Source organism: Dendrobium catenatum, unplaced genomic scaffold, assembly GCF_001605985.2.
Source record: "Dendrobium catenatum unplaced genomic scaffold, ASM160598v2 fragScaff_scaffold_842, whole genome shotgun sequence".
Classification (NCBI taxonomy): Eukaryota; Viridiplantae; Streptophyta; class Magnoliopsida; order Asparagales; family Orchidaceae; genus Dendrobium; species Dendrobium catenatum.
The window spans coordinates 551,897-576,090 of record NW_021319304.1 but is presented as its reverse complement, the minus strand read 5'-3'; the positions used below and the strand labels follow the sequence as shown (position 1 = coordinate 576,090).

Below are 24,194 nucleotides of genomic sequence, written 5' to 3'. Positions count from 1 at the left end.
AGGGCCGATGTCTAGAGAGTTTTCTAATTGGTTCTTAACTTATGTAGGATAAATACTCCTAGAGCTAATGCAATTAAAGTTTTAGTTTAATTGGTTTTTAATGCAATGCATGCTAGTTGGAAAGGCTTCCAAATCAGGTATGCATAGAATTTTAAAAACAGGCTTATATATAAAATAATTTTTTAGAAAAGACTGAGCTTCCCCAGGTCCAGCATCTCATCCTCATAGGCCAGATTATCCGGACTCTACCCGCAGACGGTCAAGTGTCTTATTAGAAGGAGAGAGAAGAATGCATTGATATGCATGCGACTTCGGACGATTCTGGCTATTCTCTAGGTTGTTAGGTTTCTAAATTATTTAAACCTTAAAATTTTGAAAATTAATTATGAGTAGACAAATATTTTTAGTCCTTAAAGAGCTTAATGAAAAGCAGCCCAAGCATATGCAAGAAAAGAAACTTAAAAAACATGCAATTTCTATTGCGTAATTAATGTAAACACATCAATATAAATCTAGAAAAAGTGAAGTAAGAAAGTCCACGACAAATGCCGCATAAGTACAACCCAGGGTCTGCAGAAATGTAATGGTGGTTAGGCCTCACCGACAACAACCTGGATTCTAATCCTAATAAATGATGCAAGTCTTAAATGCAAGACATTTCATCTTCAAGTCTTCGTCTTCGAGTGGATCGTCCTTCTCCGGATCGTCTCCTTTGGGCTCTGTATGGTTCGTTCTCCAAGAGGGTATCCAAATGAATAAGAAATTCTTCGAGAGGGGGCTTTTCTTTTTCTCTTTGGATACCTTATATTTAAAATGTCATGCCTTTGAAAACTTTCACAACTCGATATAACAAATTACATTACATTTGAAAAATAAAAAAAATCTAGACTCAAACTCATACATGGTTATCCTAATAAAAATATCAAACAATAACATCCCAAGTAGTTAATATTTATGCATAAAAGGTAAACACGTTTGGCCACGATCTTTTAATTTTAAAGGGGTTAAGTAGTCTCTGGAGTATCTGTAGATAAAAACATTAGCTTTTAAAGCTTTAATAATTACTACCCCTTTATTTTAGCGCTGCATGAGTGTGACAACCTACATAAGATTGGACTAGAATAAAAGTGCCCCTAGCCCATATGCAATCTAACGCACAAATTGCATCACAGAGAGAAAAATACAATAATAAAATAAGACATCACAACAATCATTAAAGCACATTAGAACAATCAACACACGTGCCACACACAATTGCATCGCATCATAGAAACAGAAAGAAGTAAAACACCGTCCCTAATCCTAGAGCTAGAAGTGTTGCCCTAGCAAATAATTCTATGTGTGTAATAGGTTTGTGTGGCTTTGGATATGTCATGTGTAGGGTAGTTAGTTTAAATTGCATAGAGTTCAGATTTGTTTGAAGGTCTGAAAAAAAACCTTTATTTAAAGTTTAAATATTAATAGATTGAGATCCATGTTAGTTAATTCTAGTTTGAGGATCAGTTTTAATACTTAGGGTAGTCATCTTGAAAGTTTAAATTGTATTAGCCAATTTTAGAAGGTCTCAGGTCCTATTATACGCTAGGCTAAGTGGGTTCAAAAATGTCACTATTGAAAATGAGCTAGGTAGGGGGGTTTTAATATTTTAATTAAATATTAAACCTTAAGGAGAGTAGTTAGGCTTTGAGTTTGTTGGATTTGGAGTTTTCTAGGTCAAGTTATGAATTTTAGAAGTTTTGGACAATTAATGAATTATTAAAATTGTTTAATAAAGGGGGTTTTAGATATTTTGATCAAAATCAACTCCAAACTGATTGGAATCACCCCCAAAGGTCAGAAATGACCTAAAGAAGTGTTCCCAAGTGTTTGGAAAAACTTTGAAATTTTTAATAAATTTTAATTATTTAATTAAGGCAAAAAGGGGATTTTCAATTAAAGTTAAATTAGGGTTCAGATTAAAATCCAATTAAGGGGCCCTAATGTTTTGAGGTTAATGGCTGAATTCTGAAGAGTTTGAGCTATTACGCATAATTTTCTGTGTTGAAATTAATTTATTATAATTTTTTGAAGTTATCGAGACCTAATTAATGAGTTAAATTATGGTTTGTTAATTAAGGGGTCTAAAGGGTCCTAAAAATTTCTAAAAAATTCTGGGAGGTTTAAGATGTCACTATGTTTAAGTGTTTAAAGTTTCATGTCAATCGAGGATCTATCCTAGGTCCTAAAATTTTTTTAAGTTCCTTAAACTAGTCCTTAATTATTGTTCTTAGGGTGTCGCTACGTTAAGTAGGTTTAAAATCAAATTCAATGACTAAACCTTAAGGTAACATGCAAGGGAATGCAATAAAATAAAACCAACCAATTACTAGGATCTAGGTGGGCCTAAACTAAGTGTTTGTGCATTCTACACATGTAAAAGACGATAAAAATAATATTTAAACGTGCTTAACTGTGTGATTAGTGAATAATTGGGGCTCAATCATTCACTAATTCACCTCCCCATTAATTCTATTCATAAGCACGATCTATGTTTAAGACTTCATGAATGGATATCCCAAAATTAGGAAATTTAGAATATAGATAATTTCAAAGTAGTTTAAAATACATGTAGTAAGTACGCCAAATTTGGAAAATAGTGTATTTGAAAAAAGTTCAATGTATAAGAATGCATAATTATATGAGAGATCCATTGGCCACCCAAGAGAGGATTCAAAATGATTTGAAAATAATTTTTAATTTTAAAATAATTAGTATATTAAATTTAAAAAAGAAGTATGCTAGTTTAAACAATAATTTTTCAACTTTACAAAAAGTGCATAATTGTCTGATAGATGAATCTTTGAATCAAATATCTCTACTTGTTGAGTTTGATGTATTAAATAAAAAATATATTGATCTAACCAATATAGATGAATCGTTGAATTCAAAGCATCTTAAGATAAATAATTCATACAAATAATTGGAAACATGAAGACCTTAAATTAGATAGTAACGAGCATGCATTAAAGTTGGAAGTTGCAAATCTTAAAAGTGTGAATCAAGTTTAAAAGAAAAAAATCCATGCAATTCAATAAAATAGAAAACCACCTATATTGATAAAATGGTACAACCCCACATCACTAAATGCATTATATACCCCTAGCATAAACAAGTAAATCCATTCACTTGGGTTAGGCATCATTCTTATGAAATTATAGGTTACATAGCCCACACTTGCACTATACATATTAGGACACATGTTGTATTAAGGCCAAATCATATACATCATGACATAACATACATGCAAGTTAATCATCAAGGCATAAGTTGGAACCCAAACTCATTTAGGTTCCCAAATCTAATAATTGATTGAGTTTGTAGGAGTGTTTTCATAAAAGGCCTAGTGAGAGCATTTTGTACCTGGATAGTGGATGCTCAAGACACTTGACTAGAGATTTTAAGTAGTTTATCACATTGGAGACCAGGTAGGAGGAAAGGTCACACTGGTAGATAGCACCACCAGGAAAGTGGTGGGCTCAGGTATAATTGGCAACTAAAAAAATTTCATAATTGAGAATATTTTACTTACAGATAATTTAAATTATAATTTCTTAGCATTAGTAAGTTGTGTGACAAAGGTCTTGATATTAAATTTTTATCCATAATTTACATGATTAGTTTGAATGGTAAATTGATTTTAGAAGAAAAAAGAGTGAATAGTGTTATATTCTTGAAATAAATTGAATTGAATACTCTAATTCCTTATATATGAAAACCATTATTTATTAATCCTAGCCTTGGCATAGGAGACTATGTCGTGCAAGCATGAAGACCCTTAGGAATTTTACCTAGAAAGACTTAGAGGCATACTCAAGTTATATTCACTAATTATAATGGTGATTCCACCCATTCTTTCAGAAGCATTAGCAATGGTATTAAAGTCCCCCCCTCCACCGTACAAACTGACGACCCTTAAAAGAAAGAGAGAAATCGTATATATTCCTCCGTAAAGGAATTCTACCCACTTTGGTACAACTAGCATAGCAAATGGATCCCATAACCATAATGTTACAAATAGATAAATTATAGTGAACAATTTGATAAAATTCATGAACAATAGATAACTTTAAACAATCATTCCAAGACAACCAAATCATGCCATTCGAATTAGAAAAAGAAAAACCCATCTGATGTTGACAAATAGCAAGTTTAGACAAATTAACCATGGGTTCTAGAATAGTCAGAAAATCAATTTTGCGAACACGACAGAGATTACGGATACAAGCACAAGAGGTGAGGTTACCAACACTCATAATATTCCAAACAATTGTCGTAATCATAAACAATTCAAGTTAGAGACAGCTCTTGATCTAGTAAGCCTAGAGTCTGTAGCCAAATTATCTTTCTTTTTCTTTTTCCCCTTTTTCTTTTTCTTTTTCATATCCGATGGCACATCAAAATCATCCAGAGAACCATGAATAGAAGCAAATTTAGAAACACTAAAGTGAGAATGATTTAAATCAAGATCCTAATGGATCTCACCTTCCTCCCAATTAGAGATAGAATGCTTAGATTGGCATTCATTCTCCAAGGTTTCAGTCAGCAGATTAACTTGAATACCTTTACCCGTTTCTTTCAGATCATCACCATATTCCACAACAACAATAGAAGACAATGTAATCTACTTCTAATGATCATTTGATAATGATATGATGATGATTATTAAACTCAACAAGAAATTATCCAACCTAATATAAGTCTAATATGAATTTGCCAATGATTTTCAGATTAGGGCTAATTAAAGAAATTTACCCACAATGGTCAATATGAGTTAGCAATCTTTGAAATCTCATCCTCAATGAAGATTTATTGATATTAGGTTTCTTAAACTTTGATTTCTCCATAAAGGATTTTTCTAGCCTAGTCCTCCTTGGAATAGACTTGATTTAGTTGCCTGAAGTTTTTTAATTCTAGTGTTTTCTAACCCATATTTCTTTAAAAGTAATTGTTATAACTTGGACCTCCCCTAGAAATTATATGATTGTTTTAATGTAGGAGTTGCCGTTTTGTTGCCCTTAAATTTTGGTCGCATGAAATTAGCCTTATAGTGATATTGAAATGTAAGATTTAAGAGATACTTTTTATGTAGCAGGCAAAGGCAAAGGTTATCCACCGACGTTATCTTACAATATGAAACTAATGGATGCTAATTTTTTTATAGAAGTTATGTAATTTTGATAACCCGGACCCACCACCCCGTGTGCTAAATTAGGATATTAGTTTTCTTAAACTTTGATTTCTCCATAAAGGATTTTTCTAGCCTATTGCTCCTTGGAATAGACTTGATTTAGTTGCTTGAAGTTTTTCAATTCTAGTGTTTTCTAACCTAGATTTCTTTAAAAGTGATTGTCATAACTTGGACCTCCCCTAGAAATTATATGCTTGTTTTAATGTAGGAGTTGCCATTTTGTTGCCCTTAAATTTTGGTTGCCTAAAATTAGCCTTATAGTGATATTGAAATGTAAGATTTTAGAGATACTTTTTATGTAGCAGGCAAAGGCAAAGGTTATCCACGGACGTCATCTTATAATATGAAACTAATTGATGCTAATTTTTTTTTATAAAAGTTATGTAGTTTTGATTACCCGGACCCAACCCCGTGTGCTAAATTAGGATAAATTTGACTTTTGACATAGAAGTCTTTTTTTTTTTTACATAGAGGTCTTAATATCAGAAATCTATGGGTTTAGGTCAACCATTCCCAGATCAAATTCTCAACTAAAATTATCATATTTACCGTGTTAAGGAATGATAATGAAGAAAACTCTACATGGAATACTTCTTGGTGAGAAGTGGAAGGATTGAAGAGACCCAGAACAAGGCAATTTTATTAGCACTACTAAAAATGTAGTATCCTCCATTTCAACCATCCAACACAAATTTTACTAACCATCCAACATGCTATGATTATTGTATGCAACATCCTCATCTCTGCAATACTTAACTTAATATTATGCTTCTCTTTTAATGGCCAACATTTTACTCTATAAAGCATTGCAGGTCTCACCATCATTTTTTAGAAATTTTTCTTAAGTTTCTATTACCCAATAAGCCCGATGCATTCCTCCATTTCATCCATCCAACATGAATTCTACTAATGATATCTCCATCTATTACACCATCACAATGAATAATAGACTCATGAAATTTAAGCAAGAAAGATGGATGCCTTCTCAACGAGCAAGCTCCGATCAGACGGGAGGAGGAACGTCATGGAAGGAACCGAGCAAGGTCACAGTCAGAGGACAGATGATGGCTAGTAAGTGTTGAAGGAATAGCGAAGAAGAACGACGATGAACTTCAGATGTAATAGGAAGGAACGTTGTCGATGGAGGCGACATGAATTTCCATCTCGAAGGAGGTCGAGAAACTGGCGGTGATAGGGGACACTACGACTGCGAAGACAAAGAATGGAGAGGAAGTGTGACTTCGGATGCAGAGGAAGGAACGTCGTCGAATGAACTCACGGACGCGGTCAAAACAGGACGTCAAGAAAATGAAAGAAATAGTTAGTTAGCCAGTTTAGATATGGGGTTTTGAGTCGGATTTGTGGCAAAAAATTTGTCGCACATTTACAGTGGATTTTCCACCTCAAATCAGCTGCAAAGGCGTCACAAAAAATACGACGAAATATTCCGTAGCAATTTCAGAGAAAAAAATTCCATCGCAAAGTCCTCTGTAAATCCGTCACTAATTGATGACTTTCCTATATTGTGAGACAAGGGAGTCTATTTGGAATGTCCTCCGACGTGTAAATGTTTTAACTATACTTTCTAACATAAAATTATTGTGTTATTGGAATTTAGATTAAGGTTTTGATAATTAAGTACGTACTTACGTATTAAAGAGTTTATTGCGGTTTGCTTGAATTTGAGTTTTGAATATTGGATGCTTTTAATTTGAATCTGATATTGCTAGCCTAATTGGAGATTATTTAGGCTTTGGTGGCCAAGACCATGTTGAATTTAATAAAGTTAGGATCATGAAATTGATTTCATGTATGGTTTTAAGTTTTGGGTTTTGACAACCTATACCCAATCTTAATGGCTTAAATGGAGTTTATTTAATTTTTGACAACCTATATTAAGTTTAATTTTTATATAACTATCTAGGGAATTATTTTAAGTTTGTCTTTTGGCAACTAAACCTAGCTTTTTTTAAGCAAATTTTACAACAAGTCAATAAGCTGGGCACAATGTGAAGCAATTATAAGGAAATGCCATGAGCACAACCTATTGAAATGATAAATTTTCAATCATATACAAAATTTGTAACTACTATATGCCAAGTATTAATCGAAATTTCTCTCCCATCACTAGTAAAGGGTAATTAATTATAGGAATTTTGACCGATGAGAAACCTGAAACTTTCTTTTTAGTCCTCACAAAATGAGGGCAAAGTTTATGGGTCGTGTATTATCTTAAACGCAATCTAATTTCTAAACTTTAGACCCATTACATCAAGCCAATGCATAAATTTTTGGAACCCGCATGATCATCAAAATAATGTCTTGCTTGTAGCATGATGAATCTTGGTGAATGACTATTTTTTCTCTATTTTTTTCCCTAATGGAAAATAGGATTTGAAACTTCCTATCCACTTGTGCTTTGATACTCAAAATACTTCCATCATTATTATAAAATTGCTTAAAATCCTAGTCATTGAAATCAGCAATAATATGATGATGAAGGCGTAACACTTTTGTAGGATCTAAATCAATTAATGTTCTTCAATGCAAATAAGGTTTTGATCACATCCCTAGGGCTTGCATAGCATGGGAAGCCTCTAAAGACTCTAATTTCATGATAAGATATAGATTTTGCATCAAATTTTGTATTCAACACTCATCTAAAGAGGAGCAATTGGAACCGACATATTTAATGGTAGATTTTGATCTTATGCATGCTTCCCTTGTTCTTGAATATAAGGATTAATAACAAATTATTTTTATAATTTTCTATGTGAAGGGTATTACACACCTAAGAGATGTTAATTAGTGTGCTTTTAAAATATTTTTGAAATACATATTCTTAAAAAAAATCTAATTTTGAAAGTGAAGTATGCTTACTAAAATTCGAAACTTTTCTTTTGTTTAATTAAGATAAACTTTCACATAGTCCCTTAAAAAATTATTTTGTTTACCAACAATCTTAGAATTCATTTCATAGATGTGACATCACGCAAAATTGCTTAATCAATGCCTGATTCGCAAAATAGACTTTCTCTGCGTCCGTGGCATTGAATTTATCAAGGACCTCTCATACTCAATTTGATCTAACGCAAAGTAAAACATCTCAATTCCCGATTTGTACTTTTTAAACCTTGGTAGTGGAAGGGTTATGTAGGTAAGGGAAAAAGAGGTATTAGTGTTTTGGATAAATTTAGAGCAAAACTTTATTAGCTTTGAAAATGTAAGTTTTATTTTAAAAGGAAAAGGGTGAGGAATTGTAGAGCAAAAATTTTTAATGTTAAGGAACTAATGAAGGTGTTTTATAGTTTTTAGATTAGTGCCTGATTTCTTTAACTTATTTATCACATTAAAATATTATCTTTCTTATATTGGGCTTTTAGTTTGTATATCTTAGATTTGATAGTGAGTCAAGGCCTTTAGGAGTTGCAGGTTGTGAAAGAATGTAGATAGGTATGGAGATGTTGGAGGGTTCTTAAGATTATAGGATTCTATGGTTTAGGGGTTGGCAAAATTTAACTAATTGGATTTGTGTTGGGGAGAAGAGGAGAAGAAGATGGAGGGGATAATTAACGATTCACCAAAGTCTTAGGGGATAAACCACAAGTATTTTTCATAAAATATTTGTACATTCATGAAATATGGATGTTCTCACTAGACATTTGCAAGAGGTTGTACTCTGGTATATATTTTTTGCTGATGATATTCTTCTTGTTGATAAGACTAAAGAGGGAGTTGAAGGTAAACTTCAATTATGGAGATCAACCTTAGAGTCTAAAGTATTTCGTTTGAGTAGATCTAAAACTAAATATATGGAGTGTAATTTTAGTAATAATAGTTCTTGTAGGAGGATTATGACTTTGGGTGATCAAATCATTAATAAGAGTACACGTTTTAGATATTTTGGATCTGTTGTTCAGAGTGATGGTGAAATAGATGGGGATATTATTAGTAGAATTCAAGTTGGATGGTTGAAGTGGATGAATGCATCAGGCTTGTTGTGTGATAAAGAAGTCCCCCTCAAACTTAAGGAAAAATTCTATAGTATGGTGGTGAGACCTGCAATGCTTTATGGTGCAGAATGTTGGCCATTAAAATAGAAGCATAATATTAAGTTAAGTGCTGCAAAGATGAGGATGCTTAGGTGGATGAGTGTCTTTACTCTTAGAGACAGGATACGAAATGAGCATATATGTGAAAAGGTTGGAGCAACTTTAGTGGAAGATAAGATTAGAGAGTGTCACCTTAGATGATTTGGTCACATAAAATGATGGTCTTCCAATTACCCGATCAGGAAAGTATATGTATTAGATTTGGCTTATGTATGAAATGTAGAAGTAGACTTAAAAAGACTTGGTCAGAAAATATTACAAATGACCTTTCTTTATTAAATTTAAATGAGAAATTGACTCCTAACATGACACAATGGAGAAAAAGTATTCATGTAGCCGCCCCACGTAGTTGGATAAAGGCTTGATGTTGTTGTTATTCTCAAGAGCATAAAGTATGTGGTATTTATAAGCTTTTTCAAATATCTAGCCAATTGAGGAGTTAATAAAATACTAATATATTGATTTATGACAAAGGAATAGAAAATAAACAAAAATTATAATTTAAAAGCTTCTAAAAGAGAGAATTTTTTCCGAGCCAAATAGATTGGAGTGGTCTTAAGAGCATGCAATATTTTAATATCTCTTATTCCTTATTTGGTGTTGCAAACCATAGCATCAAGGGATTTTATTCAAATATTTCTAAATATTCCATATTGACTTTCTAAGTTTATTTTTGAAATAAAGTAGTAATGAATAATAGAAAAGAGGCCAGTTAGAGCACATTTTATGTGGCACATCCTTATTGGGTGCATAGTAAATGGGTAGAGTCCATTGGGAACATAGTATAATAGCAAATGTATGATATAGTTGTGGGCTCAAAATATTCGAGCCCCAGCCTCTCCACGACCACTTCCTTTTTTCGAGTTGACGAGGAGAGTTTTAACATTTAAGTTCCTAGGTAAATTTTAAGAAGGTGGATTAGGTTTTAGATAAGACATTACTCATAAATTTTGCCCTCATTTTTGCGAGGACTTTATGATCAGAGTTTAGGTTTCCTATAAGCGCAAGCCCATAGTTGATACCCTCTCGGTAATGAGAGAGAACTTTCAATTAAGGCTAGTCGTCAAATAGATACATAGTATCTAGTGTATAGTGGTAGCATATTTAGGTATTTAAAATTTAATATTGAGAAATAGAAATTCGACACCTTGCACTTAAAGTGGATGGTGGGGGGAATGATGATTGACTTGATCAGGATCCCATGATTCTGTCGTCCTGGGTCGTTATAGACCCTAGTCTACTTAGTCATAAGAGGTAGTCAACCCAACCTGACCGAAGGATTCTTATTGGCCGGCTGACAGCTATGGGTTGCTTCTTCCAACCGTACCTTATAATCATATGATAAATATTTTTTTAGGGGGACAAATTTGAGCCTACCTTATTTCCCACGCATTATGCACCGCTTTGCTTTTCTCAATTTTTGTGTGCATAGTTACTTGTCGATTTACTCCCGCCATTCTTCATTGACAAGTGCTTGCCACACGCCATAAATTGATAGTCATTGCTTGCTATCAATTGACACCTATTGCTCTCTATTAATCGACACCCATCACTCACATTTGATTAACGCTCATTACCCGCCATCGCCTTCCGTTGACTGATGCGCATTACTCTCCACCAACAAGTATTTGAAGCTTTTTGTCAACTAATGACTAACGACCATCATCATCCAACATTCGTCATCACTTGTCAACAAAAATTGTCGTTGACTAAGGCACATCACTAATTGTTAATTGATGTTTTACACCTAACTTCGCCTAACTTTTGATGCTTGATGTCGCTTGTCATCACTACAGGAAAATTAGTTATTTGCGGCCGAAAAATCTGCCACAAATCTCTTGAGATCCGTCGCAAATACTAGTTTGCGGTGGATTTGCGATGGATTGGTATCCGATGGTAAAACGCACGTTGCAAACTTATTTTCTATGGAGTGAATCCATTGCAAATTTTTTTGCGGCAGATTTGCAGTGGGCAATCTGCCACAAATTTGTGGTGGATATTCCTTCATAAACGTCGATACTCAATTTTCATATCGATATTTGTGGCGTAAATTCTGCCGCAAATCCGCAGAAAACCAGTAGAAAAAAATCCTACAATCTTTTATTGAGCTTTCCAACAGTAACAAAAATCCAAACTTTTCAATAGTAACAACAATCCAACAATAACAAATAGTAACATCAATCCAAGCAGTAATAACAAAACAATTATTAAAAGTAACAACAATCCAAACAGTAATAAAAATCCAAGTTGCAATAGTTCTTATACATCGAAAGAAATAAAATGCAACAAAACCCCTACACAAATAATATCTAGTCGCTTGTTGTTTCGTCTCTTTTATGCTCTGGTGATGTAGTAGGTGCAGGTTGATTTCTGTCAATCTTCTCTCTCAATCTCTTAAGCTCATCCAATATCTAAGCGTTCACGTACGCTTAAGCTTCCAGACATTTTCTAATTCTACTGACATGTTAACCACTTGTTGGCTAACTTGATTGTCCTGGTTGTGCGTAGAGTATTTAGAGGCAGCAGAGGACTGTCTCTCATATGCATAGGTCTGTGAACCTAATCCATACACTCATCCCTTTTGCATTCCTCTTACCGTTTGTGACCAAGTGCAGTAATTAGAAATATTTGTGGAATCCCCAGAGGATCCCTCTTTAGTTGCAATTTGTCCCTCTCACAGATGTCTATACTCATCCTATAAAGCATGCTTACAAAGGGTTTTGTGCCCTATCGGTCATGTCCTATTGATTCATTACTCAAAGATTTAGTGTCATTGGGAAACATATGAGCTCTAACGATAACTGTAGTTTAATGATGCCATTTTGCAGCAAAATCACCTGGTCAGAGGTTTCTAGTTATAATTGTTTACTTGTGGTGTCATTAGCGGTGAAATCACCAGTTAGAGGACACGTGCCACATCCTTACTAGAAAGAAACGATTTGAGAATGAATCTTAGTGATATTCTTGATTAGACATTCACTCTTTGTGAGCTGATATGTTTTTTAAATTTATCCTTCTCTGCAAACTATTGAGTGTGGATGCGTATTTTGTATTAAAGTATATTGGTGTTTTATTTTAATTTTAAACATTAATATCGTTCATGAATACGTTAAAGTCAATTGAATATATTTTATGAGAATTTGAAGGTATTTTGAATGTTTGGGGTCCCCTTTGGTTAAGATTTTATCAACGCAGCCATCATCAGAGATTTATGGATTTTATCATTTCATTAATTGGACCTTGCCGACTCTTATTGTTTGTAAACAGAGAATCGGGTCGAGTTCTTTATTAATGGAATTTTTGTGTGGATATCAGAACCCGGGATATTCATTTTGATGTATGAATTTTCTTTGTATGAGACTTTGAAGGCCTAATATGAATGTATAAAATTAAATACTCTGGTCAGTGTTATAACCATGTATTTATTTAGTAATTCAAGTCGTGTCAACTCCGGTCCATTCAATAAGGAGGATCAGACTTGAACTCAAGTTCACTTCTGACCTGCACAATTTTCTTAGATGTCACGTGTATATATACATCATACTCATCGGGGCTCATGTGAGTATATATTCTTTTGCATGCATTTTTGCATGATACATATGTATGGGTGGCTATTTGCATGCAATGTATTGGGTATATGAGACATAACTGTGTGTTCGCATATACACTCATATATTCACCTACATGGCAACATGTTCACGTATGTACTTATATATCTATATGTATGTATGTATGTTGACTTTTTGCATTTGGATAATGCTTAATCATGCTTTCATGATATGTTGATATGATGTGTGGTAGCTGATAGGTAATAACACAAAATAATGGAAAACAGTGCAGAATTTCAGAGAATTTATGCAGTAATACAACAGTTTTTATCAAATATGTAGGAAAATCAGTGAGAAAAATACTTGAAATTCAATAGTTGAAGAAAAAGAACAACCCAATACAATGAATCTTCAATTCGAAAGGAAGATTCAACTCTCCAATTCTCTAGCCAATGTTTAGAGCCCAAAGCCAACACCAAGATCTCAAATTCAGATTACAAAATTCCATATCACCTTAACCCTAGCAAGGAAAGACTAATTAAAGCAAAAAGGACAATTACTTAATCCCTAAAAATCTCTAATTTGAATTTTCCCTCCAACCCAAACTTAATTAGTATGTGGGCCCCATGTCATTAGCCGGCCCCTCTCTCTAGTTCTGTCCGCTTTTGCTCACCTCTTGTAGGTGAGAACCGATCCAGGATGGGCCGGTTTAGCTAGCCCCCCTTGGGTCGGTTTAACATTACCCCCCTCCCAAAGACTCACCTTGTCCTCAAGGTGAAATGAAGGAAATTGATGCTTCATCCTCTTATACCACTACAGGAAAAATGCCCTAAACCGGCGGTTCTAACCGGCAGTTTTAGGACCGCCGGTAGTACCAGCGGCACCACCGGCGATTTCGCCGTCGACTTTTAACGACGGCTGCACCAGTGATTTTGCAAATATAAGCCGCCGGTAAGGGCGGCGGTCCCTAAACCGACGGTAAACCGCCGGACGTCAACAAGAACCGGCGGTTTACCGGCGGTTTAGACCGCCGTTGATAAGTGACTTTTTACCGGCGGTCAAAACCGCCCCCCCGACTTGATCTTACCCCCTTTAGCTCCAATTCTTCTAAGACCACTCCCAACTCCTCAGTCAGTGTCGCTGGTAACTCTGTGCTAATTACATGCTCCTCGAGAGCTTTCCTATGCTATGACACATGGAATATTGGGTGTATGGTTACAGTTTGAGGCAACTTCAACCGGTACGCAACTGCTCCAATCTTTTAATTATCTCGTAAGACCCGAAATACCTTAGGGCCAATTTCTCATTCCTTCTGTGAGCCACTGTCTTCTGTTTGTAGGGTCGCAATTTTAAGAACACCCTCTCCCCTTCTTTGAAATGTATGTCTCTTCTATGTGCATTTGTCTGCTTCTTCATTATCTGTTGTGCCCTCAATAGGCGCCTCTTCAACTCCTCTAGCACCATATCCCTTTCTTCCAAGTACTGCTCCACTGATGAGATTGGTGTGCTTCCTTACCAAAAATGCACTAAATGTGGGGGTCCCTTCCATACAACACTTTAAAAAGAGTCATCTGAGAAGCTGAGTGGTATGATGTGTTGTATCAATATTCAGCCCATGCTAACTACTTAGCTTACATCCGTGGTGTTTCAGAGACAAAACACCTCAATTAAGTCTCCAAGTATCTATTGACTACCTCCATTTTTCCATTCTTCTAAGAGTGGTAAGCGGTGCTTCTCTTAAGAATTGTACCATGTAACCTGAATAGCTCCCTCCAAAACTGGTTGAGAAATATCTTATCTCGGCCAGAAACTATCGACTCTGCAACCCCATGTAATCTAACCACCTCCCTGATGAATGTTGCAGCCGCTGTAACTGTGGTGTCTGGGTGTCGTAAGGGAATGAAATACACATATTTACTCAGCCTGTCAACCACCACCATAATGACTATAAATCCCTCATATCGTGTTAGGCCATCTATGAAATCCATGAACACTTCTCCCATACCCTATTTGGAAGTGCTAAGGGTTGTAGTAAACTCCCTAGAGCCATAGCCATATACTTGTTTCTCTGACACACCTCACACCTTATCACCTTCTCTATATCCTTATACATACCCTTATAGTACAATTCAACTGCCAGTCTTCTATACCTCGGAATGGCTTCCAATCGCACTCCCATGGAACTCTTGTAGTAGGCGAGGAATATGGATAGAGGTTCGTGGCATCACAAATCTCCCTTGGTACAATAACCTCTTTCCCTCGAGGGAATAGCCTGGGTGACTACTTATATTATTTCGCAAGTCCATCCGAATCTTCTTCAACTCCTCGTCCTGCACACTCTCTTCCTTGATAGCCCCCCAATTCACCATCAGGGGTATTGAAATGGTCATCATCTGGAGCTCTCCCCCACATCTAGATAAGGAATCAACTATTATTCTCCAACCCTGGTTGGTACTGGATCTCAAAATCATATCTCAAAAGTTTAGACAACCACCTCTAATGTTCCTCAGTCACCATTCTCTGCTCCAGCAGATATTTCAAGCTCATTTGATCTGTTATGATGATGAAGTGATGACCCAGCACGTATGGACGCCACTTCTGAATGACTAACATGATGTCTATTAATTCTCTTTCAGATACAGACTTCAACCTAGCTCGAGCTGTCAAAAACGTAACTAAAGTAAGCTATGATCTATGATTCTGCATCAACACTACCCCCAATCTATGTTTGGATGCATTTGTCTCCACCACGAAGGTCTGACTGAAATCTGGTAGAGCCAAAACTGGTACTGTGGTCATAACCTTCTTCAATCTCTCAAAAGTATGGGTAGCTTCTTCTCCATACAAGAAACTATCCTTCTTGAGTTGCTCAGTCAAAGGCTAGGCTATGTTATTGTACCCCTTCACAAACCATCGGTAGTAACCCATCGGCTGCCATCCCTTCATGTGATACCACATGACCCAAGTTCTCCACTCTAGCTTGTGCGAAGCTGCACTTCTTTGGGCTAGCCCTTAATTGATGCTCCTGTAAAACTCCAAAGATCACCCTCAAATGCTCCAGATGCTCCTCTTTTCGATCCTGTTATCCACAAGTATGTCATCAAAGAAAACTAAGACAAACCTCCTGAGGTACAGCTAGAACACTCTGTTCACCAGGGGCTGAAAAGTAGCAGGGGCATTAGTAAGCCCAAACGACATTACCAAGAACTCGTAGTGCTCCACGTGTGTTCTGAAAGCCGTCTTCTAAACATCCCTCTCTTTCATTCGGATCTGATGGCAGTCTGACTTCAAGGTCATCTTGGAAAACATCACTGCTCCATATAGCTCATCAATCACTGGAATAGGGAATTTATTCGGCATCATCTCTTTATTCAAAGCCCTGTCATCCATACAAAACCTCCAGCTCTCATCCTTCTTCTTGACCAGTAAGACTAGACTAGAGAAAGGACTTACACTTGGTCTGATGATCCCTACCTCTACAATCTCTCTGATAAGCTTCTCAATCTCATCCTTCTGAATTTGGGGGTAGCAGTATTGTCATACACTGATGATCCCCCTCCTTCAAATTGATTGCATGCTCATGCTCTCTAGGTGGTGGTAAGACTTAAGGCGGCTGGAAAATCTCACTGAACTGTTGTATGAGTGGTAGTAATGCAAGAGAATTGTCAAATTCATTGCATGGTAGAAGATTTGCAACTTTGGAGAGGGAGTGTTTAATATCTTAGCTTTATATAAATATCGAACATGCACAGATAAACATTATAAGAAACAACAAAATTTTTATGTGAAAAATTCAAAATAGTAGAAAAATCATGATGCCTGACCCAATTGCAGTAGTCCTCTATACAACTAAAAATACAAGTCCGCTCTTCCCCATAATTGAAAAAGGTGAATTATACAATTAAGAATAATTATCAGGTTTCTGTTGTGTGGATTACAAAAGAAGTGATGGATGGTGGAGATAATTATATGATGTTAGTCGATTAATGATAATGCAACAGCGTTTGGGTGTCCATAGTCGGATTGCTGATGTCAATTTGATAGAGTCAAATATTAGTAATCAAACGACGATGGTTGCAGTTGCTAGTGGTGATCATTGGCGATGATTATTGGGTGGTGCAATACAATTTTATATTTCTTAGCTTCTGAACTTCTCTCATGTGGAAAATTGTACTATTTATAGTTTTTTCTAGATGGTATTTTGATAAATTTGGCTATAAAAAAATACTCTATCAAACAATTCATATTAATATCACTAATTATAGATAATTTATTCAACATTTCATAACCTTAAGACCTCAAAATTGAATGATGTTGGACTCATTGGATTCATCTTTGAGCTGCTCGATTTGACTATATACACGCACAATTTGGAGACTGTTTGGTCCTTCAATTAATATCTAGAAGCTTTCAAATATGTTTCATGTGCTTCATTTGATTCATCTGGACTCAAACCGGATCACTTTTGCTATTGTTATGTTCATCTTGTTTATCTTGGCTAAAGTTTGTTAATATCAGAGTTTAAATTATCTTAAATTTAATGATAAAAGGATCAAAATGGTCCATCAACTCTTTGCGAGGGGCCAAAATGGTCCCAAACTCTTTTGAGGGACCAATTACTCCTTTAAGAGGGACATTTTTTATCATAATATCAAATTTTGGATTTAATGGTGTGTATTTTGATCATTTTTTAATTAGATTATTAATTAAATATAATTTTCAAGTAATACTATTTTCTTTAAAAAAATTTATTAAACATTTCTTTAATAAAAAAATTATTAATAATCTAGTGTATAATGATCCTAAATTAAAACTAGAATTATTAATAAATTTATTTTTTAAAGAAATGTTTAATAAATTTTTAAAAAAAAATGTTATTACTTGAAAGTTATATTTAATAAATAATATAATTAAAAATAACTAAAATATCCCTTAATTTAATACAATTAACCTCAAAATTTGATGTTAGGATAAAAAAACCATTTTTTTAATGACTTGTTGGGCCAAATTAATCCCTCATAAAGAGTTGAGAGACAATTTTAATCCTTTTCTCTAAATTTAATTCTAATTTTTTTTAATTCAAATATGCATTGAGATTCGTGCCCAATCAAATTGATTTTTTTCGGAGATGTATCAATGCTAACCATGATTTTTATTTTAACTTTTCTTTTTTCTCTTTATGTGGTATGTTTTCACTAATTTAAGAATTTGAAAGGTTACATATTCAAAGTAAAAGTGCAATGATACTTAGTTCCTTGCTACAGGATAAGTTTTGTAAACCCAAAATGATATCTTCAGCTCAAAGTTGCAAGTTTCGAAATCCAGTTTGTAGCAAAAAGAGTAAAAAGACTGCCAGAAGTTCTGTTGAAAGCCAGAAGCAGCCCGCAAAGGAGAAAGTTGTTGGGAAGAAACTTAAAATCTTACGAACTTCAATGCTGTTGTCCAGGAACCAAGAGGTTGCAAAGAAACCTCCTGTTCGTAGCATTCTCAAGAATCAGAAAAGAGGCACTGCAGACCGGAAGTCAAGTAAAGCAGTCGGTGCCAAGGCAGCCAATTTAATCAAGTTTTATTGCAAGTCAAATAAGCATGTTACCTTCTCTGTTAAGGATGACATGGTAGGAAATAACAGAGCGTGTTCAAGCATGGATTTTCCTCAACTCCAAAACCTCTGCAAAATTTTCTCAGATGTTTTGGCTGCTTCTTCAGCCATGAACCATTCAAGTAAAAGCCATGATCTCCCAGAGGCTAGTGATAAGTCTCAGGAGGCGAATGCATGTGAGAAGGGAACTCATTCAAGTGTTGTATCTAGGATGGAAGCATCTTCTACTGAGAAGAATCAGTCAAGTGATTCTATTGTTAATCTCTGTCAGCCAACAGTAGTCAACTCCAGCAATAGCAGCTGTTCTGGCACAGAGAAGGCTTCTTTCGCCGTAATGCTTGATCTAAACCATGCTGTAGATGCTAATGACATTGATTGTGGTATTCCTGCTACCTCAACTTTATCTGCCAGCTGCATTTACTCAGGTGATCCAAATTCTAGAGTCACTTTTAATGAGAAGAATCTAAATTCTACTTCTGATATTCATTTAGAAGCAGGTTTGCCTAGGTCATCAGAACCCAGCCTTGTTCTTGCCCCAGATGACAAGTTTGTTGCTAGTTCTAATGTAACAAGTTCAATGACACTCCTGAAAAATCCTAGTTCACATAGTTCCACATCTTGTCTAATTTCTTATAATAAAGCAAATGAGAGGCAGTGCCAACCACATGTTGATGCAGATGTGAACTTTTATCGTCAACAAGAAGAGCATCAATCAGTGGGCCATCGCTCTCCAAATGGTATGCTTGGTAACCTATGTTATTCTATGGGATCCAAAAAGTCTGGAGAATATTTATTCAATCCAAATTCAGTGTCTACCTGCAGAAGCAAGTGTCCAGGTGAGGACTTTATTGGTTTGCCTCTAAATTCACAAGGTGAACTTATTCAATTTCATTCTGGAACCAAGTTTAGTGAGGCTTATAACAAGCAAAACATGGAATGGGGTTCTAGTCATAACTTCTCTGCAAACAGGCATGTTGAATCTAATGGCCGTATGAACTATTTGGAAATAATGAGAAAAAAGGTTGCTGGTGCAACTTCTTATCAAAAGAATCAGTCAGATTGGAATCAGAAGCCGTGCTATTCTACCAGGGAAAGAGTGAGACATTGGCTTAATTTTGCTGAATTGGAAGGTTCTGAAAGACTAGAAATCCAAAAAAATGAGCCTATGAAGGGTAAAGACATATTTATCCATTGTAATTCAAACCCGAGAAGCCATTCTTTTGATGAATATACAAATGGCGAGGTCCCACATGATTTCTGTGATAGGGTTGATTATCATAGTCAGCCTGCTGTTCAACCTACAGTGCGTTTGATGGGTAAAAATGTAGTGGTTAGTGGCATAAACAGAGATTGCAATGGTTTTAATAATGGGAGAACATGGAACAATAATGAAAATTTAGCTGATCGAACTCAATGGATGCAAAGAGAAGGTGTTTCGCATCCAACAACAATGGGGACATCAAAAGGAAATCTGCTTGAGTTGTTAGATTCTACACCAAAATTTTATCGCATGAAAGCATTGGAACCTACATTGGATTATATAAACATCACTCAACAACCGCAATGGCCCTCAACAAGTAACGATCCAGCCGTTCTAAACCACACTTTCAAGTTGGATATGAACAAGCGTGCTCTCCCTTCTCAAACCTTTATGAACAAGGCAACCCAATTCTTAGGGAATTGTATTCCAGGAGAAGGATCAATCACTACGGGGCACCATTATCCTGCCATTGTAGCTTCTCATCCACCAAACTTTCACGAGCAAATGCTGCTGAGTTCTTCCCATTGCAAACATAACCAGAAAGTACCAACCACACAATCCCAATTTAAATATCAGGATTATGGGAAATTTTCTCAGCCTCCATTACTACAGCCTGCATCAAAACTGCCTCAGTGGTTGCTTCATGCAGAACATCAGAAAAGAACTCAACTCTCTGATACAGCAATCAGCCAACCCTGCAATGTTTCCGGAACTAATTCAAATTACCATCTTTCTCCATATCAAGTGCCTGTGATTCCTTTTTCGTCTCGCAGCAATACCGATCGCCGCAACGGCCCATTTGTTTCAAATGCTTGCACTCCATCCATCATCTCTCTTGCTACAGCTACCGGGTCCAGTGGCAATGTTAGTAAGAGAAATATTAGCATAAAAAAGAAGGAAAGAGATGGAACATATTCAAAATCCACATCTTTCAAGAATCCATCTGATGCTCAGAAACTTGTAAAGAGGCCTGCTCATTTTGATGATGATGGAATGATAAATTCTGCAAAGAGGCCTTTAAAAGGGCAAGCAGACTCACAGGTTCTTGCAGAACCAAACGAAACAGAGCAGATAAATGATGAAGCAATATCTTTGGACTTGCAGAAAACAGGAAATGAAAAGGGCTTATGCAGGAGTGTAAATAGCTCCAATTCAGGACCTACCAAATTGATTGCAGGAGCAAAGCATATCCTGAAGCCCTGCCATAGAACAGATGAAGAAAACTGTAGACCAATTCACTCAATAATCGTTCCTGCCACTAATGCTCCTGGTAAATTATTTGGCCCTGAGAAGAAGATTTCAAATATCTATAATTTCTAGCATTCTATTTTGTTATTTTGTCACTTAACTTTTTAGTTTATTCCACCAACCGACTGCTGATATCTGTTTAATTCGGCTTGTATTTAAAAAATAGCCACCCCCCCCCCCCTCTCAAGGCAGCCCCCCCCCCCCCCCCTCTCAAGGCGAATTATTACATCCGGTCAGCGAACGTCCGGACACCCAATGCAGACGCGCCACGTCACCCAAATACATTGGGTCCGGTGTTTTTTGGTGACGTGGAGCGTCTGGATTGATGTCCGGACGACGGACGTAATAATTTGCCCTCTTTCAAACGCATTTTCCTTTGATGCTGATGTTGTAATAACTTCTTACACGAAGAAGCTTTAAATGGCCGACTTTGAAATTGATAGTTATATGCTCTATATATTTGATCAGTATGTGGATGATGTAATAAGTTAAATCAGTTTTATTCTTGTTTGAGTGCCAATATTGTTTTCATGTGAATGATTTTTGGAGATTGAGCATTTGAGTTTTACAACATTTTTTTCTTATTTCTCGGGTGCTCCTTGAAAATTATATGTGCTATCAAACAGCATTTTCATAAGATAAATGTGTGAATTAGGCTTCGTTTTGAAGAAACAGTAAGAGAACTGTCCCAAACAAAGCCTTAATCATTCAGCTTTGTGTTGTCAAGTCTAAACTTCCTTCCTCTTTATCTTATTTTTATTTAAATATAGAACCTTCTTTTTATAAATAGAAGATGTAAGAGTTATATTGTTTTTTTAGGTGAACATTTGGATTAATTAAGATAAATTCATACACATCACATATACAAGTTTTGAATACATGACCTCTTAGTTAATAGTCAAAGTTGTCAATCAGCAAATCAAGATGAGTTGCATGAGTTACGCTGTTACTTAATCAAAAATAAAACGTTCAACCAAAAAATTAGTGTTTTGATAGGGCCCACTGAAATACTAAGTCAGCTTTGTGTAATTTTTTTTTAAACGGGGTATTCACTCACTGTCACTCTTTAAAGGGCACTTGACGGCGTGAATAATAATTGGCTGACCTAGAACAGACATTCATCCCAAAAATCTTATGGCCCGTACTTGATTTGACCTCACTTAAGAGGCATTTTTATTACTGAGGTGGAATAGTGAATCAGTGAAAAAAAATTATAGTTTTATGATGTGGGTGGCATTGAGTTTGCAAATCAAAAGAAATTAAAAAAACAAAAAAAAATGTCAAAATGAGTATATTAAATTTATTTTGAAATCAATATAGGATATGAGTAATTACTTTAAATCTACATAATTAATAATATTGTATCATATATATGACCTCATGTATTTCGTGAAGAAGTTTAACAGCATGATAGAGCTAATTAACTCTATAGTATTTGTTGCGTCCTGGAATATTCGCGGCGGTAGAGAAATATAAAATTTATTGTCTTAGTTTTGTACGAAGATTCATTGCATAAGAAAATAAAAGAGAGGGTGTAGCATTAATAAGAGATGCCAAAGTTTTTACGTGGAAACTTCTAAAAAGGGGAAAAACCATAGGGCTTGGCCCAATTTGAATGAATCCACTATTACTTGCAGTCGATTACAAATGAGACCCTTCCTTGGGGAAAGGCCTTGGGTTGATATAGATAATGTACATCATGTTACATGGTGGGAATTGTAAGAATTAATATTGAAATGTTTATTTGGTCGGAAGGACCATAGTCGGTGGGTGACAAAGGTCGGAAAAACCACTGTCTTGCGACGGAGGTTAAAAAGATCGTTGTCTGACAACGAATGTTGGAAGGACTGTAGACGGCAAAGGAGGTCGGAAGGATTGTAGTTGGTGGGTGACGGAGGTTGGAAGGCCCGTAGTCGGCTGCCGACGGAGGTCGGAAAGACCGTAGTCTGGTGACTGTGGTCGGAGGGACCGTAGTCGATGGAGAATGTCGGAAGGACCATACTCGACGGAGGAGGTCGGAAGGATTGTAGTCCGCACGCGACGAACATTGGAAGGACCGTATCTGGTGACAGTGATCGGAAAGACCGTAGTCAACGGAGGAGGTCGGAAGGAATGTAGTCGGCCGAGGAGGTCAGAATGATCGTAGTCAGTAGAGGGGGTCAGAAAGACTGTAGTCGGGGGCGACGAAGGTTGGAAGGATCATAGTCTGGTGGCTGTGGTCGGAGGGACCGTAGTCGGAGAAGGAGGTTGGAAGGACCGTAGTCGACAGAGGAGGTCGGAAGGACCATACTCAGTGGAGGAGGTCAAAAGGACCATACTCGACGGGCGAAGAACGTTGGAAGGACCGTAGTCGGCATGCGACGAACGTTGGAAAGACTGAAGTCTGGTGACGATGACCAGAGGGACCATAGTCGGTGAAGGAGGTTGAAAGGACTGTAGTCAGTGGAGGAGGTTGGAAGGACCGTAGTCGACAGGCTACGAAGGCTGGAAGGATCGTACTCTGGCGACAGTCGAAAGTCCGGTGACGGGCAGAAGTCCGGTGACGGGCAGAAGTCCGATGACTGGAAAAAGTCTAGTCGGGTAGAAATTTGATGATGCGATTGAAGTCCGACGGTGGTTGGCGGCCGGGCGATGGTTCAACAAAGGTCGGGCTAAAGTTCGGCGGAGGTTCGGCAGTGGTCGGCGGCTAGGCGGTGGTCCGATGATGGTCAGGTTGAATTCCGACGACGATCGGCGGCTGGGCGGATGTTCGGCGGCAGTCGACGGCCGGGCTAAAGTCTGGCAGTGGTCAGCAGCCGGGTTGAAGTCCAGCGGTGATCGACAACCAGGTGGAAGTCTGTCGATGATTGGCGGCCGCGTGGTGGTCCGACAAAGGTCGGGCTAAAGTTTGGTGGTGCTCAGCGGCTGGGCGATGGTCTAATGATGGTCGGGCTGAAGTTCGACAGCGGTCAAGCGGAAGTTCGACAGTGATTGACGGCCGAGCGTTGATTCGACGGCAGTCGATGGGGGTTCGACGGCGTTGGTGTTAGAGCTCTTGAAGCCTTATAGCTGTCTCCAATCTCTGGCCTAGAGGTCTCCTTCATGTAGGGAGTGAGAGTCTATTTATATATTTTCATGAGTGGCACACCACGTAAATATAGAGATGATCTGGTGCAGGTTCGTAGTGCTCCATCGGATGGCTCGTATTGATTCCCACGAT

At 36.7% G+C, this 24,194-nt stretch overlaps 1 protein-coding gene across 2 annotated transcripts in view; it reads left to right on the top strand.

Annotated features, from left to right (window-relative positions):
* The window catches only part of LOC110098113, a 49,108-nt gene extending 27,914 nt beyond the window's left edge, over nucleotides 1-21,194 (top strand). Inside the window, exons 3-4 of one of the 2 annotated variants that reach the window (XM_020824830.2) lie at nucleotides 18,152-18,911; nucleotides 18,984-21,194. In XM_020824830.2, the coding sequence (XP_020680489.1) occupies nucleotides 18,152-18,911; nucleotides 18,984-21,067 (2,844 nt within the window). In that variant the 3' untranslated portion in view covers nucleotides 21,068-21,194. Of the gene's footprint in view, nucleotides 1-18,151 lie in introns of both variants that reach the window. The other variant, XM_020824829.2, reaches the window with a different exon arrangement.
* The last annotated feature ends 3,000 nt before the right edge of the window (nucleotides 21,195-24,194 follow it).